The 16,388-nt window shown below is 33.2% G+C and overlaps 1 protein-coding gene across 1 annotated transcript; it reads right to left on the bottom strand.

Annotated features, from left to right (window-relative positions):
• Positions 1-1,960: 1,960 nt before the first annotated feature.
• Zcchc7 (Zinc finger CCHC-type containing 7) lies at positions 1,961-14,450 on the bottom strand. Its single transcript, XM_023164281.2, has 5 exons — positions 14,302-14,450; positions 11,762-14,246; positions 5,805-6,010; positions 4,316-4,453; positions 1,961-3,161 (listed from the first exon to the last, which is right to left on the bottom strand). Exons 1-5 carry the CDS (start codon positions 14,302-14,304, stop codon positions 2,064-2,066), a joined length of 3,930 nt encoding a protein of 1,309 aa, XP_023020049.2. The 5' UTR covers positions 14,305-14,450; the 3' UTR covers positions 1,961-2,063.
• Between the last annotated feature and the right edge of the window lie 1,938 nt (positions 14,451-16,388).

The following is a 16,388-nucleotide window of genomic DNA, read 5'->3' as shown; positions in this document are numbered from 1 at the left end:
AGTGGTAATCATCTAATAACTATATAGTATCACATTTCACAATATACTAACGCCTAACGTCACAGTAGAATACACTCAGAGTAAAAGAGCCACAGAACACCCAAACTTAGGTTGTTCTGTGAGAGCTATGCAGCTGTGAACTAAAGCCAAATCTTATTTTATCTTCCTCTTCTTGGCGTTTAGGCCTAAACTTATTACCCATAGTCGAAAGACAAAATAACCTGTATTTTGTCCTTGTTTGATGGAAAGATGTAGACCCTTTAAGGCTAGTTCATGTTGGAACGAACATCGCATAAAGAGTGTGATTTAAAACGGTGTCGTGTTTATCGTAAAAAAGTTGAAAAAATTGAACTTTTTTGCGATTTCCGCAAAATGTTATACGTCATCATACAAAGTAGTTATATTGCTTTGACTCCCGTTTTTTAAGCCCATACATCGAAATTGAATCTGAAATGGACGAATGTGTCAGGTTGTTCAAATTTTATCAACTTTACAGTAAAAAACTTCATTGATAAAACCCCATCTTTATAGTGGGAAATATTTTCAAAAAAAGAAGAAAATATGGAGAATATCACAATCTTGTGGCTGAAATAAATGAGAATTAGTGATCCAGAGAAACATTTCAACTATTTCAGGGTCACTCTTTTATTATTCAATAAATTATTGAATTTGGTTGGCCCCTCATTAAAGAAAACTCATTTTGCAAAAGAACCCCTCGCCCCTGCAGGCAGTAACGTTAAGATAAGTGCTTTGAAGACACGCTTCTATTAAACAAAACTTGAGAAAATTGTTAGTCCTATATTCTGATATGATGGGTTCTGGTCTTGAAAGTCGTATTTCGTATGAGTCGTATGAAATCATTCAGGTTCATGTAATAAAATTTAAAATTCAACAATGAGATCCCTAGATATTGCCCGCTTCAACATGAACTGGGTATTTTGACAATTGAGGCAAATTTGCGGAACCGCAAAAATATTATCGCAATCGTTCTAATATGAACTCACATTTAGTCTCTTCCACAACAGATTTGATATCCTTTTCCCATTTTCTTGTTTAATTCGTTGTCTTTCAGTGCCCAACTAACTATTGAGATTTTGAAGATTTAGTATGAAGATTTTGGAACATGAATGATAATGGTACATAATCAAGAAAATTTTAGAATAATGTATGCAGACTTATTATGATCAATTTTAATTTCATTTATTTTTTTTATCTGAGAGAAATTCATGGGTAATAATTCTCAAATTGATAGTTTGAATTTATTGTTATCGGAAGTGTGGTAGTTTCAATTAAAGGTGAATACCATTTTCCAAATATTTATTTACTTATGATGCACTGTTTGGAACCTTTGGTGTAGTAATGAATATTACTGGAGTTTTTTCCCAACACCAAATCGTTATTTTTAACACCTCGACACGTGTTTCGATCACCAAGTGATCATTTTCAAAGAGGAAGATGAGTTTTAATCTCACTCCATTGTATGGCGAAACACGTGTTACGTTTCTGTAAAATTGTTTAGTGAAAATCTCACAATAAAGTGTTTTCTGAATACTTTATTCAGAGGTTTTTGACTATGTTCAATGAACGCTCACTTGATTTATTTTCTCATTTCATTTTGATTATCACATTTATCTTGACTCACCACATATACCAAGTGTATCATGATAAGTTAATAAATATTATCGTATCTTAAATGGGAGTCAAATCTTTGTAATATACGAACCAGAATGCAAAAACACCAAACATTACCTATATAATTGGTGCTCATCAAGAATTTCTATTCATGCTTACCATGTTTATCACTAAATGCAATATTACCAAATGAAACAAAATTTCGAAAAATTACAGTAATTTACAAATTAGAAACGTAATTCCGTGACCTTTCAAGGATTTTTATTTTTTCGGAATATTCCAGGTCGCTGGATACCATGTATGAAGAAGACCTAATAAAAAAAAATCGAACAAATTAATATCGAATTTATTTGAAACAAAAATTTAGAAACAATTTTATCAAAAGTATATTACATTTTGTTAAATACCTATCACTGCATGATATATTGTACTCATGAGATATACTTATTAATCGATCTTTTCTCATATTTCTGAATCAGAATGTTTATCCACTTATAGTAATTAACATTTTTATGTTTATCATAGGTAAAAATATAAGAATATGAACTCAACAATGACCGTCGTTTATGATCATCCAATTGAGACTTTATCGGGTGAGTCAGATACTTGTTCAAATAATTAACATGTAGCTGACCATCGCCAATCTTGTGCTTACCGAAGATGAACATATTGAGGAGTCTGAACCAATAGGATTTCTCCCGTTTGAATTTTGTGGTTGATCTTTTATTTGCATTTACATTATCATATTTGTATAGTTTATTTTTTAAGAGTCGAGGTTGAATATCAGTATTTCTTAACTCTTCCATTTGTTGTATCAAAAAGTCATTGACAACAGAGAAGGAGGCAGAAAGTATTATTTTCTTAATTTCTTTCTCGTCAATAACTTTAGTCATCTTGGCATTGTCTAAATAATATTCATTGGTGGAGTTTACAGAAGACAAAGTACTTGTACTATTAGGAACAGAACAGGGATTCAAAACCCTGTTAGAAATTTCGTTGATAAAGTTGGGATTAACAGGGTTCGGAACCACACTTTGTTTATTCATCATAGCCATTGTTTGTAACTGGCTAAGCACTGGCAGCTGACTGAACAGTTTCAACGTATAAGGGGGTAAGACTTGATTTAGGTAACCTATCTGACTGGGAGGTGGTAACAGACCAAGTACTGACAACTGATTGGGTTGTTGTTGATTTGGAAACGGAAATTGATTAGACATTAGAAGAGCATCAATTGTGGGTTGGTAAAAAGCACTGTTATTGGCAGAAGACGTGCTGGGAGCAGAATCATCTAAATTTCTTGGCACACACTCCTGTGAGTCTTCATTAGCAACAATAGATTGTGGCAATTTGTTCTTGTCCTCAGCCAAATTGTCTTCATAATTAATGATGTATGGTGTGGTTGGCGGATACTCTCTATTATAATTATTACATTCATGCTCTAAATGCCCTTGTCGGGCACATCCTGAACACCACTGTTCATGTCTTGGTTTGAATTGACCTTGAGATATAATAATTGGACCTTCGATAGTCTGAAAAAAATTACACACTTCGAATAAATTGTATAATGATATTTCCAAATATTATCAAAACTGCTCATAAAAGTCATATAATGTGTCCCAGATAAAGAGGACCAGCAGGGGAAACCGGAAGAGATTTAAAGTCTGTTGCATTAAGAAAAAGTTGTTTATTCAAATGACGTTTTTAAATTCACTAACTAAGGAATAATGGTGATATATCAGTTTTCGCTGAAGAGGCTAGATTATACTAGGTGATTTTTTTTCTGGTCCTTATAAAAAATTAAAATTGGTGATGGTTTCTCAGAGATGAAATATCTGTAAACACCAACTTGTACAGCTTAAAAAGTGGCAATGGAAAAGTAGTATTGTGTTTTAATATATTCCTAAATAATGTCAGAAAAAATTTTCATCGAAATACGTAGCTGTGGTAGTTTAATTTTTCCAGATATTGTAAAAGTTCTGGTTCGTTGCCCATAAGAGAAGAAAATTTTTCAAATATTTTGGGGGTTGCTAATAAGGTTATTCAATTAAAGTAACTAGATAGACCCAAGCATCGGCCGTAGAAAGACATGTTTTCACAATCTTACTACTTACCCAATAGATATGACATGAAGATGTTCTTTTTAATAGTTTTCTTCATACATTATCGTAAATAATATTTTTCAAAGTTTAAAATATCTTATTCAAAACTTTATTATACTGATTTCATGAATTTTAGACTTACGGTTATGAAGAGACCTGTTGCAACTACAACTTAAATTTAGTGTATATTTCAACAATTCATAGGTAAAAAGAATATGTTCAGGTTTGAACAGAAAATTAATTCAATTTTTCTTCCAGTGGAAATTTCTAGTTTCACAGAGTATAGGTTTAGTATATTGTATTATGTATTGTACAATCTCCAATGTACTGAATATTATGTGACAACAGACATTTCCAACTTATATGAAAACAGAAACATCTCAAAATCATCAGAACACACTTTTCTAATACAAGTGGTTGGTGCCATAATACACACTAGAGTTGAAACTTTCGTTGGTAATTTTGTGTTTTATATCAAGTTATTTATATCAATTCAATGCTTCACCACTTTGCAATATTAAACTTCAAAATAATATTCATAATGTTCTATTAAATAAATAGTAGTAGGTGGTATATCAACTTACGGTTGAATGATATCTTCTCCAAATATCAGGACATGTATTTTCAACGTGCCCCTTCATTTTGCATAACCTGCACACGTAATTACGAAATTTGAAACATTTCCAACAATAAGTTGTCGAATAATCTCCATGATTTCCACACTACAAGAAAAAATATCAGTTTTCTAAAATACAATCAAAAGTCCGATTACAAAAAAAGAATTATTCAATAAAGAAAATATACTCTTATTATCACATAGATATATCATTTCACGTTAACAAAAACCATTTAAGAGAATTAGTAATGAAACCATTATCAAATCTGGGTCAACAGATACCAAAATTATAAACACTGCAAAGAATTCAACATGAATTCATTATAGTATATTTCAAAAGCTTGATGTTTTATGCTTATATTCTTTCATAGTTTATCCACAGGGCTCATTTACATGTATAGAAATAATAAGTGCCTAAGATTTTTTTTACACCTGACAAACAAGGTCTGTTCAAAAAATAAGGTGAATGTTTAAATTTCGAAGGCAATTTTTTTATGTTGCCCCACTCGTTTTGAACATATGTTCACACTTTCAGCTGTTTAGTTTGTTGGTGAGAGGCGTTTTCGGAGATTTTCTGTTATCAAAAAAATGGATGAAAGAATTTGCATCAAATTTTGTGTAAAAAATTGAATTAAGTGCTCAAAAACTTTTGAAATGTTGACAGTGACATACAGTGATTGTATTTTGACTCAGAAAAAAGTTTACTAGTGGTATAAGCTTTTCACAGGTCGAGAAGATGTGAATGGTGACGCTTGCCTGGATTCTCCAGCACATCAAAAACTGATGAAAATGTTGAGAAAGTGGAGAAAATTGTTATGGAGAATCGTCGAATTACTATTAACAAAGTTGCTAAGTAGGTCGGCATTTTGGTTGGCTCATGTCACACAATTTTTTCGGAAATTTGGGGCATAAAGCGTGTAGCAGCAAAGTTGGTTCCAAAATTGCTGAATTTTGACCAAAAAAACATTGCATGAGCATCACCTAGGAAATGTTGAATGACGTCAACAGGGATCCAGATTTGTTTTAGAGGGTCCTAAGTGGTGACGAATCATTGTATAAAAACAATTCATGGCATTTGCTCACTCTTCATTGCTTGTTCGTAAATTTTTTAGCCAAAAACAACACCGTTATTATGCCTTAGCCACCGTATTCACCAAATTTGGCTCCCTGTGACTTTTTATTATTCCTAAGATTAAAGAGACCCATGAGAAAACGGCGTTTGGCGACAGTTGAGGAGATAAAAACTGAATGCCTATCAGAACTGCTCCGAGGTTTGCAAAAAACGGCGACCCAAGTGTATTATATCTGAGGGAAATTGATGAATAAATAAATATTTTTTGAGAAAAATGAAAATTTTCCTTAATTTCTGAACATACCTCGTATATCGATATTGATTTAGGTACACAATTTTTTAACTAAGTACTCCATTTGACTAATTATACAATGTTCATGTCTACCTGTGTACATCTTTTATTTGGACACCTCGGTTCTCTATGGTCTCTTTGACCGCAAAGAAAACAACTTGGCAGTTCTGGTTTTTCTGTACATTTCAAAGCTATATGTCCAAAATGCCTGCAGCGGTTACACCTCGGTCCCTTATTACCATCCATTTTTAAATAGGTGGCACGGTCTTTGTGGGAAATTTTCCATTTATCTGGATCATCTGAAAAAATTCAAATATTAGATCTGTGATATATCTTAAGAGATAAAACTGACTGAGATGTCTTGAGAAATAACATTTTTGTTTGGGGTATTTAGATTAAAAATTTGAAAACGTATGAATACACTAACCCGTTACTTGAGAAAAATCAATAACACTATCCATGATAATAATAATTGTACAATTATCACAATAAATTTTATTCAAAACGCATTTCGCTAAAAGGCAACTTCATCAGTTGGACTAGTATTGTGAAAATTGTAAACAATTGTAAGGACAGTATTTGAAAATGTATTGAATTTTTAAACTTTTTCATAAATCAATTTACAAAGAATTGATTAGTTATAGTTCGTAAAGCTGTATTTCTTTAAGATTTTTTCAATACATTGTAATTCAAGTTTAATGTAAAATTTTATGAATGAAATCTATTATCGTTATTACTATTTCAATAAACGCTTCATTTTGGTACTATTTATGTTAATCCGATATATATATATATATATATATATATATATATATATATATATATATATATATATATATTTTATTTAAGCAAAAATGAAATAGAAATTTCTGGATTACATGAAAAACTGAAAACCTGATAAGAAAAACCATATTATGTTATTTGTTTCACATATTCTACTTATACAATATAAGTAATGTCCGAATTAATTTTCATTTATGATAATAATAATAACATTTGTTATTTCACAGTGATATTTTATACATTACAAGACATATAAAATATAAAAATGGATTGAAGGGGTTATATTTTTAGGAGTGATTAATTTTTGGGAAAGAAAGTTTTTGGCTTTCTACTACTCCATCTTGATACAAAAAAAGATGAAGGAATCTTCCAAAGAAAGGAAGGAAGTAATCAATTTGAAAATAAGTAACTCTGAACATGGATGTGTAGATCATGCAAAGAGAAAAGTATCTTCTGTATAATTCAGTGTTCATATAGAAGTATTTGTTTCGAAATAATTTTTTTTCTTTCGTGTAATTCAATGTTTATATGAAAGTAGCTGTTTCAGGAGGACTTTCTTTCAGTTTGTGTCTGAAAGCTACTTCTTTGCATGATCTACACATTCATGTTTAGAGTTACTTATTTTCAAATTGATTACTTCCTTCCTTTCTTTGGAAGATTCCCTCATCTTTTTTGTATCAAGATGGAGTAGTAGAAAACCAAAAACTTTCTTTCTCAAAAAATGAAAATGGAATAGTGTCACAAGGAAAATTTGCCCCTCAGCTGAAATATTACTCAAGTGAATATGATTCTATATTCAATAGAAATTTCTTTAGGTATTGTTGTAAATCATGCCCTAAAGAAAGTAAGGCCGGCCACCGCTGGTAGCCATAATTCAATTGTGACGTGACCAAGATCACGTCTAACTCGACGTGCGCTGGTGGCCGTTCCAGACGTAGCATTGCTTCGAGGATAATGCATCAGGAAATGGGTTAGCTACTGGCTTCAATGGGACTCCATGAGCTATCCACTCGGAAATGGAAAAGCTCGGATGGAAGAACCCACAAATTCCGGATAACCCTTTTAAAGACGTGTATCCCGAATATACTCGAACAGCTCCAGGATAGTCGCAATGGAGGGCATTTTGGAGTAAACAGAACTCTACCGAAAGTGCGTGAGAGGTATTATTGGGTCAATTGGCGTCGAGACGTGGAAGAGTGGTGTAAGCGGTGTGATCTATGCTCTTCGAGAAAGGGACCGAAGACAAGGCAAAGAGGAAAGTTGAAGCAGTACCCCAGTGGGTGCCCTTTCGAGAGAATCGCAGTCGACATTCTGGGATCACTCACTATAACCAAATCTGGTAACAAGTACCTTACGGTTGTGATGGAGTATTTCTCCAAAGGGCCTGAAGTAGTAGCCTTACCCAACCAAGAGGCTGAAACGGTGGCGGAAGCCCTGTTGCAAGAACAAAAAGTGGTTGCCAGTGAGTTTCAAGGAAGGCGATGCGGTGTGGATCTACCAAACCCAACGTCGGAAAGGTTTGTGTCCCAAATTGCAGAGACCATGGCAAGAACTTTTACTTGGTAACCAAAAAGATAAACGACCTGGTGTACAGAATCCAACTGTCACCCAGAAGCAAGTCTAAAGTTGTCCACATAGAGAGACTGAGTCCATACATGGGTTGTGATGTCCCCTCTTGGAATGTTGTTCGGGGCGTACAACCTCAGGGAAGAGGTTAGTGTTGTAAATCATGCCCTAAAGAAAGTAACGCCGACCGCCGCTGGTAGCCATAATTCAATTTTGACTTGACCAACATCACGGCTATCCTTGTATAACTGATCATGCAGGCAATTTATTACAATATTGCCTTATAAAAGGCAATAACAGAGTGCTATATAAGTTAATTAACCATGAATGAAATTTAAATAAAAACTTTCAGTCTCAAGCAGCATTTCTCCTGATGGATATAACATCTTTTTCACAGATGTAGCTGAACAAATTGTAAAATCTCTACCTTCCTGTGTTATTAATACTCTAACCTACTTTTTTACACTCCCCAAACCTAGCACTTCTATTTTCCCCAGCCCAGTTACAGAGGTTGAAGTTAAACAAGCAATAATTAAATTAAAAAACTCTGCTTTCTTGGACAAATATAACTTAAACAGTAGAATTAAGGAAACCGTACACCTTGTTTCTGGTCCATTGACTGTATTTTTCAACCGTTATTTCTGTAAAGGACTATTTTCAGACATCTTTAAAACAAGTAAAATCATTCCCATATTTAAAAAGGGCGATCCAAATATTTCAGATAACTATCAGATAACAATCATTCCTATCTTTAGTAAACTTTTGAGATGCTAATTAAAAAACCACTTAATTTCAATTTCTTCTTCAAAGGCTCGTTCTGTACTTGATAAAAATCAATTTGGATTTAGGTCTAACAAATCGACAACCCAAGCTGAGATGGCTATAGTTGATACAAATAACAGAGAATATAGAAAAAGGCCTAGTGTCTGCTCTAACTTTATATGATCTAAGTAAGGCTTTTGACAGTATAAATCATGAGCTATTACTAGGTAAACTGAAAGATTATGAGAAACGTAGCAGAGCTTTAGAGCTGATGAAAACCTACTTATGTGGGAGAAAGAAAGTTGTTTATACATCTGGAAATTCTAGCACATGTAGATCCATTTCGCATGGTGTACCACAAGGTTTCATACTGCTACTAACTCTTTTCGTGATATATATCAATGATTTTTTACATTTTTTACTTCCAAGCTTATCTTTTTGCTATGCACATAATGTGCATAGCATGTGGCTTTTTAGCAGCCACCTAACATATGGCATACTTTTATGGGGTCAGTCAAATAATAGCAAATGTTTCTTACAGAGTACACTGTTGTCCTTCATTTCAAGAACTTAAAATTCTACCCTTGCCATGTATTTTCATACTCTACAACGTTTTAGAAATACACAAAAATAATATTAAGTATCTCACAAATGCTGACTTTCATAATGACCCACCTTAAAGAGGTGCTCACCTGAGGCCTCAATTTTATCGAATGGATCTATCAGCTCGAAATTCGCTCAACCTACATTTATATAATAAAATACCAATATACGTAACTAGTTTAAGTTATAACTGTTTCAAGGCTAGAGTTAAGCACTCGTTATTGAGGAACTGTATCTACTCCATCGAAGAGTATTTGAATTGTGAGACATTAACCTTTCAATATGTTATTTTTTGTTTTTAAATTTTAGAAATAGCTACTTTATAGTAATAGTGTGTATAAACTGCAACTATTGTTTTTCTTATTTGTCAGTTTGACTTGTCACTATTGTACATTTTGTAGTTAATATGATGAAATAAACTTATCTTTATATGTAAATAATAATCGCACTGCACAGAATGCAATGAGGTCATCATTAATCATCCCTAAATCCACACTGATCAAAGACTCAATAATTTACGTCGGTGTCAAAATGTATAATAAACTTCCTGAAGATATAAACAACACAGATTCTCTAAAAACTTTTAGGAAAAAGTTACATGAAAGACTGGCATCTAAAGCCTATTACAATCTGACAGAATATTTTAATGACGAAACGATATGAAATTGACGGTGCTTATATGTAATAACATATGTGTACTTTTACCTAGATGTGATATGTATTATTTTCATGTAGTTATGTAATTGTATATTTATCTGGATGAAGTTATTTACAGGTTCTCTGTTTACCAGTGTTTGTCAATAATGTCCTGTATATTGGATAATAAACACATACCTTGCGAAAAAAGGTCACATTTGCAGAAAAAGAAAATCCTGTTTCACCAAGGCAACACACTGTCTGGATACCTCAGTGGTTGCCATGGCGAAAATTCACAAATTACGGTTTAAACTGCTTGATCATCTGCAAAATACCAACCATGGCAAGATCAACATATTTTGCATTTATAGAGTCACACCTGAGATATGGGATCTGCTACTGGGGCAATTCCGACAAAGCATCTTTCAATATGATATTTAAGCTACAAAAAAGAGCTGTCCGGTATGTTTGTAGGGCTGGCTTTAGAGATTCATGTCGTCCACTATTCAAATCACATAGAATAATGACCCTTACCTGCATATTTATACTAGAGACGGTGTGTTTGATGTTTAAAAAACATAAGTTAAATAGAAACACCATAAAAAACCCTAGTTACCTGACTAGACAGATGGGTAATTTGGATCTTCCTAAGCCCAACACTACACAAGTTAAAAATTCCCTGATTTATAACTCAAAAAAAATTTTCAATCATTTACCCCAGAATATCAAAGATCTAAATTCAGAGAGAAAAATTAGGAAAAGTGTCAAAGAGTTACTGTTTGATAAGGCATACTACACTTTGGATGAGTTTTTTAACGATTCGCTTTAAATGTAAAACTGATGATTTGTCTTTGTTGTCTTGTATTTTACCTTATAGTTTTGTATAGTAGACTGATGAGCGCCTCGGGCGCATGTTTTTACTTTTGTTAGACTTGTTTTACTTTTTTGCGACTTATTTGTTTATACACATTAATCTCATCTTATTCGTCTCGACTAATTTTATAATTTTTATACTTCCACTTTTATGCTTACTTGTATTTTGTACCTTCATTACTTTAATGATTACTTATGACACTTTGTCAATAAGAAGTTATTCTTAGACAATAAAGTATCAGTATCTATCTGCCTTACTCACCAGATCTAGTTCCAAGCGACTTCTTTTGTTCCCTCATCTAAACATTGTGCTCGGAGTAAAGAGATTTTTGTCAAATGAAGAGACAATCACCTTTGTGAACAATTATTTTGCAGAGAAAAACGCCGAGTACTATTTAGACGGATTACAGAGATGGAAGCATTTTCGGGAGAAGTGTGTAGAGTTAAAAGGAGACTATGTTGAAAAAAACCTGAAAAAATGTCTTGTATCTTTGTTAGGTCGCAAACTTTTCAGATCACCCTCGTAATGTATTCTTAACGATTTCTCTTTTGAATATTTGCTTACAAGTTTAGGATTGAGATGTTTAAATGAGGTTTTTCCTAGACTGATTATGTGTGATTTTCAATGGAGTTGCTCATGAACATGGACTCTATTTTGTATACTTAGTTTTCTCGTTTCATTTCATTTCGGAGGATAGAGAGTTTGGATAAAAATATTATCTTAAGTCTATTCATTTTTAGCTGAAAAAAATACTAACCATAAAACACTTTCCAATGGTCTCTATGATTTTTCATTCATAAACATGATACCACAATAATGAACTTACCTGACTGGTTCCTCTGGACTCTATGAACATCGAACTCTTCAAAAGCTGCAGTTCCCTGAGAAATTTCACTATCACATATATTTTTTCCAGTACTATTTTTCTCCTCAGTAACTTCAACACTGCTGAAACAGTTAGCCAATCTGACTTCGTCACTAATATCTTCCAAGTTATGGAAATTTGAATCGGATTCAGAGTCTGAAAATGTGATTACTTGGACTTCACGGTTGTTTTCAGTATCATCGATTACTATGAGGTCTGTTCCAAATCCAGATGTATTCTGTTCAATTTCACAATTTACAGGCTCAGAATTACTCTCAGTTATTAACAAAGAATCATCAATTTTATTTTCTATGGGTTCATCATTTGTTGATAATACTGTATTTCCAACAGAGATTTGTTGTTCCATTTCAGTTGACAGTAGTTTTTCTGATGTTGAATCTCTCTTTTTTTTTCTCTTTTTCAACTTATCCGCAGTCCCTTCAGATATTTCTAAACCAGAATCATCTTGTAGGATTTCGGGACCAGATTTTCTTTTCTTCTTTTTAAATTTCCCAGGTAGTATCACCGTTTCTATCACCTTTTCTACATCAACATCTCTACCATCTTCAATATTTTGGGACTCATCATTTTCCTCTTTTGGGTCAGATGTAGGGTTGACTTCAGTTTCACCACTTCCTGCAACGTTTGCTTCATTCTCTAGTGATTTTTCAGCAACTAACACATCCTTCTTTCTTTTTTTCCTTGATTTTTCTTGAAGACTATTTATAATTTCATTGTCTGATATTCTTTGATGATTTTCGGAAGTGACAGATTTCCCTTTTCTCCGTTTTTGTTTGGATGAGGTAGGAGACTTTTCCTTTGAGTCACCGACATTGGAAAGACGGGCACAATCAGACTGCCTCATTTTATTTTCTGTATTTTCTTCATTACTTCCTGATGAATATTGATTATCATCATCATCATCATCCTCAGAGTTTATAATTACTCTTTGGGATGATTTTTTCTTCTTCTTCCTTTGTTTTTTCTTCAGTTGATAATTTCTGTCTTCAGATGTAGGAGAATTTTCTATTTTTTCCAACTCAAATTTTGAGCCACTTTGCAGAAAACTTTTGGCTGTTAATGCCTTCGATATACTTTTTCTAGGTGTCCCTTCAAAACGGGTCATAGGTGATAAATGTGGTAAATTTTTATATTTTGGATCATTTTCAATAATCCTCAGTTTGATTTCATTGACATGATCATAATCACTCTCAGAACTGGTATCATCTGATGAAGTATTATGATCCTGTTTGTTTTCACAAACGACTTTAGGACTTTGGTTGGTTGAAATTTCCTTAGATGACTTGGTGTTTCTTTTGGGTGTTATAAATGAACTGAAACTTTCTAAATTTTTTTCAGAAAATATATCTTCTTTGGGAAACTCAACTTCATCAAAAACAATTGTTTTAACTGTATTGCTGAAATCTCTGTTCTGCTCATTTGTACTACAACTACTTTCAGTTTCACAATATTCAACAGGCTTTGTTGATGGCCTTACAAAATCCCCGTGGCTATTATTAAAATCTGATCCATGTAAACTAAAATTGAAGTCCGTAGAGATATTCTCTGGCGATGGGTGTTCTAGGAAATCATTCGATGCATTTGACTCTGGAGTTTTTACCAAATCTCTGCTTTCTTCTAGGTTGCTGGAATTTTTCAACTGATTTTCTATAGTAGACTTCTTCGATATATCTTTTGAACCAGATTTATCGACAAGTATATTTGGAGGATTTATTTCTGTTTCATTTTCTTCAATGTCAATTACCTCAATAGGAGCTGGTGGGATATAAACAATATCATCATCTGATTCAGGTTTTTTCCCGCCTTCCAATTCATCATATTTTTTGGGAAATCCAGTATTGATTTCTTGATTTCTAGAAGTGTTTGTAATTGTGTTATTCTCTACTATAACACAATCATCAGAATCGTCAGATAAAAATATGGTTACTTCATTCGATTGTTTTGGTTTGTCTATTCTTTTTTTTTGTTTCTTTTTATCCTTTTTAGACAATTTCAACAATTTAAGGGTCTCCTTCGACCAAGAAGTAATATACTTTTCAGGCTGCGATATTAAGGTCCTATCAGGATTTATTATGACCGGTAAAGTGAACTGATTAACTGTTATATTATTGTGGAATTGATCCTTGTCACTACTGGTGATAATAGTTGTCGAGTTAGAATCAAATGTAAAATCATTTTGAATTTTAGAGGTGGAACTCTCTTCAACTAGACTTTTGTCTAATGAAATATATGTTCGTGATTGATAGGGTGAATCAGATTGAACTTTTTGCTGAAAATAACGCTTGGGTTTCCTAACATTATTTCTTGCAGAAGGTACATGATCCATGGCATTTTCAGAAATGGGATTTTCTTCATTTCCACCAATAGAATGGTAAACTTGACTGTATAGTCTCCATTCCAGCTCTTCCAAATCAGAATCTTCTTCCTGAAAAAATAATTCAACAATAAATATAAATCAAAAATTTGTTTAGCTGTTTCACCATTATTTCATCAACTTATTACTGTAGCATAATTTTATTTTAACGTTCATGATAACTATCCCTTAAGAAATTTCTCATAATTCCTCTGACTTGTAAAAAAGCAATTAACCTCTATCTTTTCTTATTCTTCTCCATTTGTATGATTATTGCTTCCTTAGTCAGGCCACAGGTCAGGCGCATTTGATCAGTGTGCCTCCTAATACGTAACATAATAGAAGCTTTCTCAAACAGTGAACTTCGACGTGTACTGAGTTGAACCTCAAAACGATGATTAACCACAGCCTGTAGCGTGTTTCTGATATGTACCGCTCTTGGTGGAATCAAATGTGCATAAAAATTATCAAGTATTATTAATTTCCAGTAATTTTGTTACTTCTTAACTATCTACTCGAATGTAAAATTACCTCTTTATGATAATTAGTGAATTCGAAAGATATTGTAGAGTCACTCGAATAAAAATTTTCCAAAAAATATCCATATCAACATCAACGGCTGAGGCATTGACTGAAATATCGTAGCGATCAAAACGTGTCTGAAGACTGTATCGACGAGAAATACATCATACGTATAAGAAATAAATATTCGAAATGAAATCTCGACATATTCATCTTTCCCAACCACCTATGCAGTAGGCTAATGCCTAACTGGATATTTTCACATATAGTCAGTGGGCATACTTGAAGACTGGCTATAAATCAAATTATCTAAGAACAATTCGTTCAGGCCAGTCTCAACTCCCTACACAGTAGGTTAATGGACTGACACCTATCAGAAAACAACTACTCCCCTGGCTAATACCACGGAGGGCGTTGGATTATATCCGACAGGTGTCAGTGCAGGATTCTAGAAGATGTGCGTTCATGAAAATCACACAACTGTTATAGAATCTTGGCTAGATTGATATAGTGGAAACCGTTTTCTTGTCACCCATACAGATTTCGAGAGAAAAATTGTTGCAACAATCAGACTCACTTTTTGAAACACCTTGTAGAATTGGAACCAGAAGATGTGCGTTCATGAAAATAACACAACTGTTATAGAATCTTGGGTAGATCGAAAAAGTGAAAACTGTTTTCTTGTCACCCATACAGATTTAGAGAAAAAAATTGTTGCAACAATCAGACTCACTTTTTAAAACCCCTTGTGGAATTGAAACCAGATAATGTGTGTGCATGAAAATCGCACAACTCTTATGGGATCTTAGGTAGATTGATGTAGTGATAACAATTTTCATGTCAACCGAACAGATTTCGAAAACAAAAATGTTGAAACAATCAGACTCATTTTTTGAGATTCCTTGTGGAATCAGAACCAGAAGATGTGCGTTCATGAAAATCACACAACTCTCATACAATCTTGGATAGATAAACACAGTGAAAACCGTTTTCTGGTCACCCATACAGATTTCGAGAAAAAAATTGTTGCAACAATCAGACTCACTTTTTGAAACACCTTGTAGAATTGGAACCAGAAGGTGTGCATTCATGAAAATTACACAACTGTTATAGAATCGTGGGTAGATTGATATAGTGAGAACCGTTTTCTTGTCACCCATACAGATTTCGAGAAAAAAATTGTTGCAACAATCAGACTCACTTTTTAAAACACCTTGTAGAATTGGAACCATATGTTATGTGTTCATGAAAATAACACAGCTCTTATAGAATCTTGGGTGAATCGATATAGTGAAAATCGTTTTCTTGTTACCCACACAGATTTACAGACTCAAAATATGAGTCTGATGCAACAATTTTTTTTATCGAAATCTGTATGGGTGACAAGAAAACGGTTTTCACTATATCAATCTACTCTAGATTCTATAACAGTTGTGTAATTTTCATGAACGCACTTCTTCTGGTTCCAATTCTACAAGGTGTTTTAAAAAGTGAGTCTGATTGTTGCAACAATTTTTCTCTTGAAATCTGTATGGGTGACAAGAAAACGGTTTTCACTATATCAATCTACCCAAAATTCTATAACAGTTGTGTAATTTTCATGAACGCACATCTTCTAGTTCCAATTCTACAAGGTGTTTTAAAAAGTGAGTCTGATTGTGTCAATATTTTTTCCTGGAAATCTGTATGGGT

Source organism: Leptinotarsa decemlineata, unplaced genomic scaffold (assembly GCF_025532065.1).
Source record: "Leptinotarsa decemlineata unplaced genomic scaffold, Ldec_3_MD MMD2_P_RNA_scaffold_11, whole genome shotgun sequence".
NCBI classification, from domain to species: domain Eukaryota; kingdom Metazoa; phylum Arthropoda; class Insecta; order Coleoptera; family Chrysomelidae; genus Leptinotarsa; species Leptinotarsa decemlineata.
Note: the sequence above shows the minus strand (reverse complement) of the source record. Positions and strands in the feature narration are given on the sequence as shown.

Coding starts and splice junctions, on each gene's coding strand:
- Zcchc7 (XM_023164281.2), bottom strand. Junction 4,454..5,804: donor CAAATAAAAGATGTACACAG/GTAGACATGAAC, acceptor TTTTTCTTGTAG/TGTGGAAATCATGGAGATTA. Junction 3,162..4,315: donor GGAGAAGATATCATTCAACC/GTAAGTTGATAT, acceptor AATTTTTTTCAG/ACTATCGAAGGTCCAATTAT.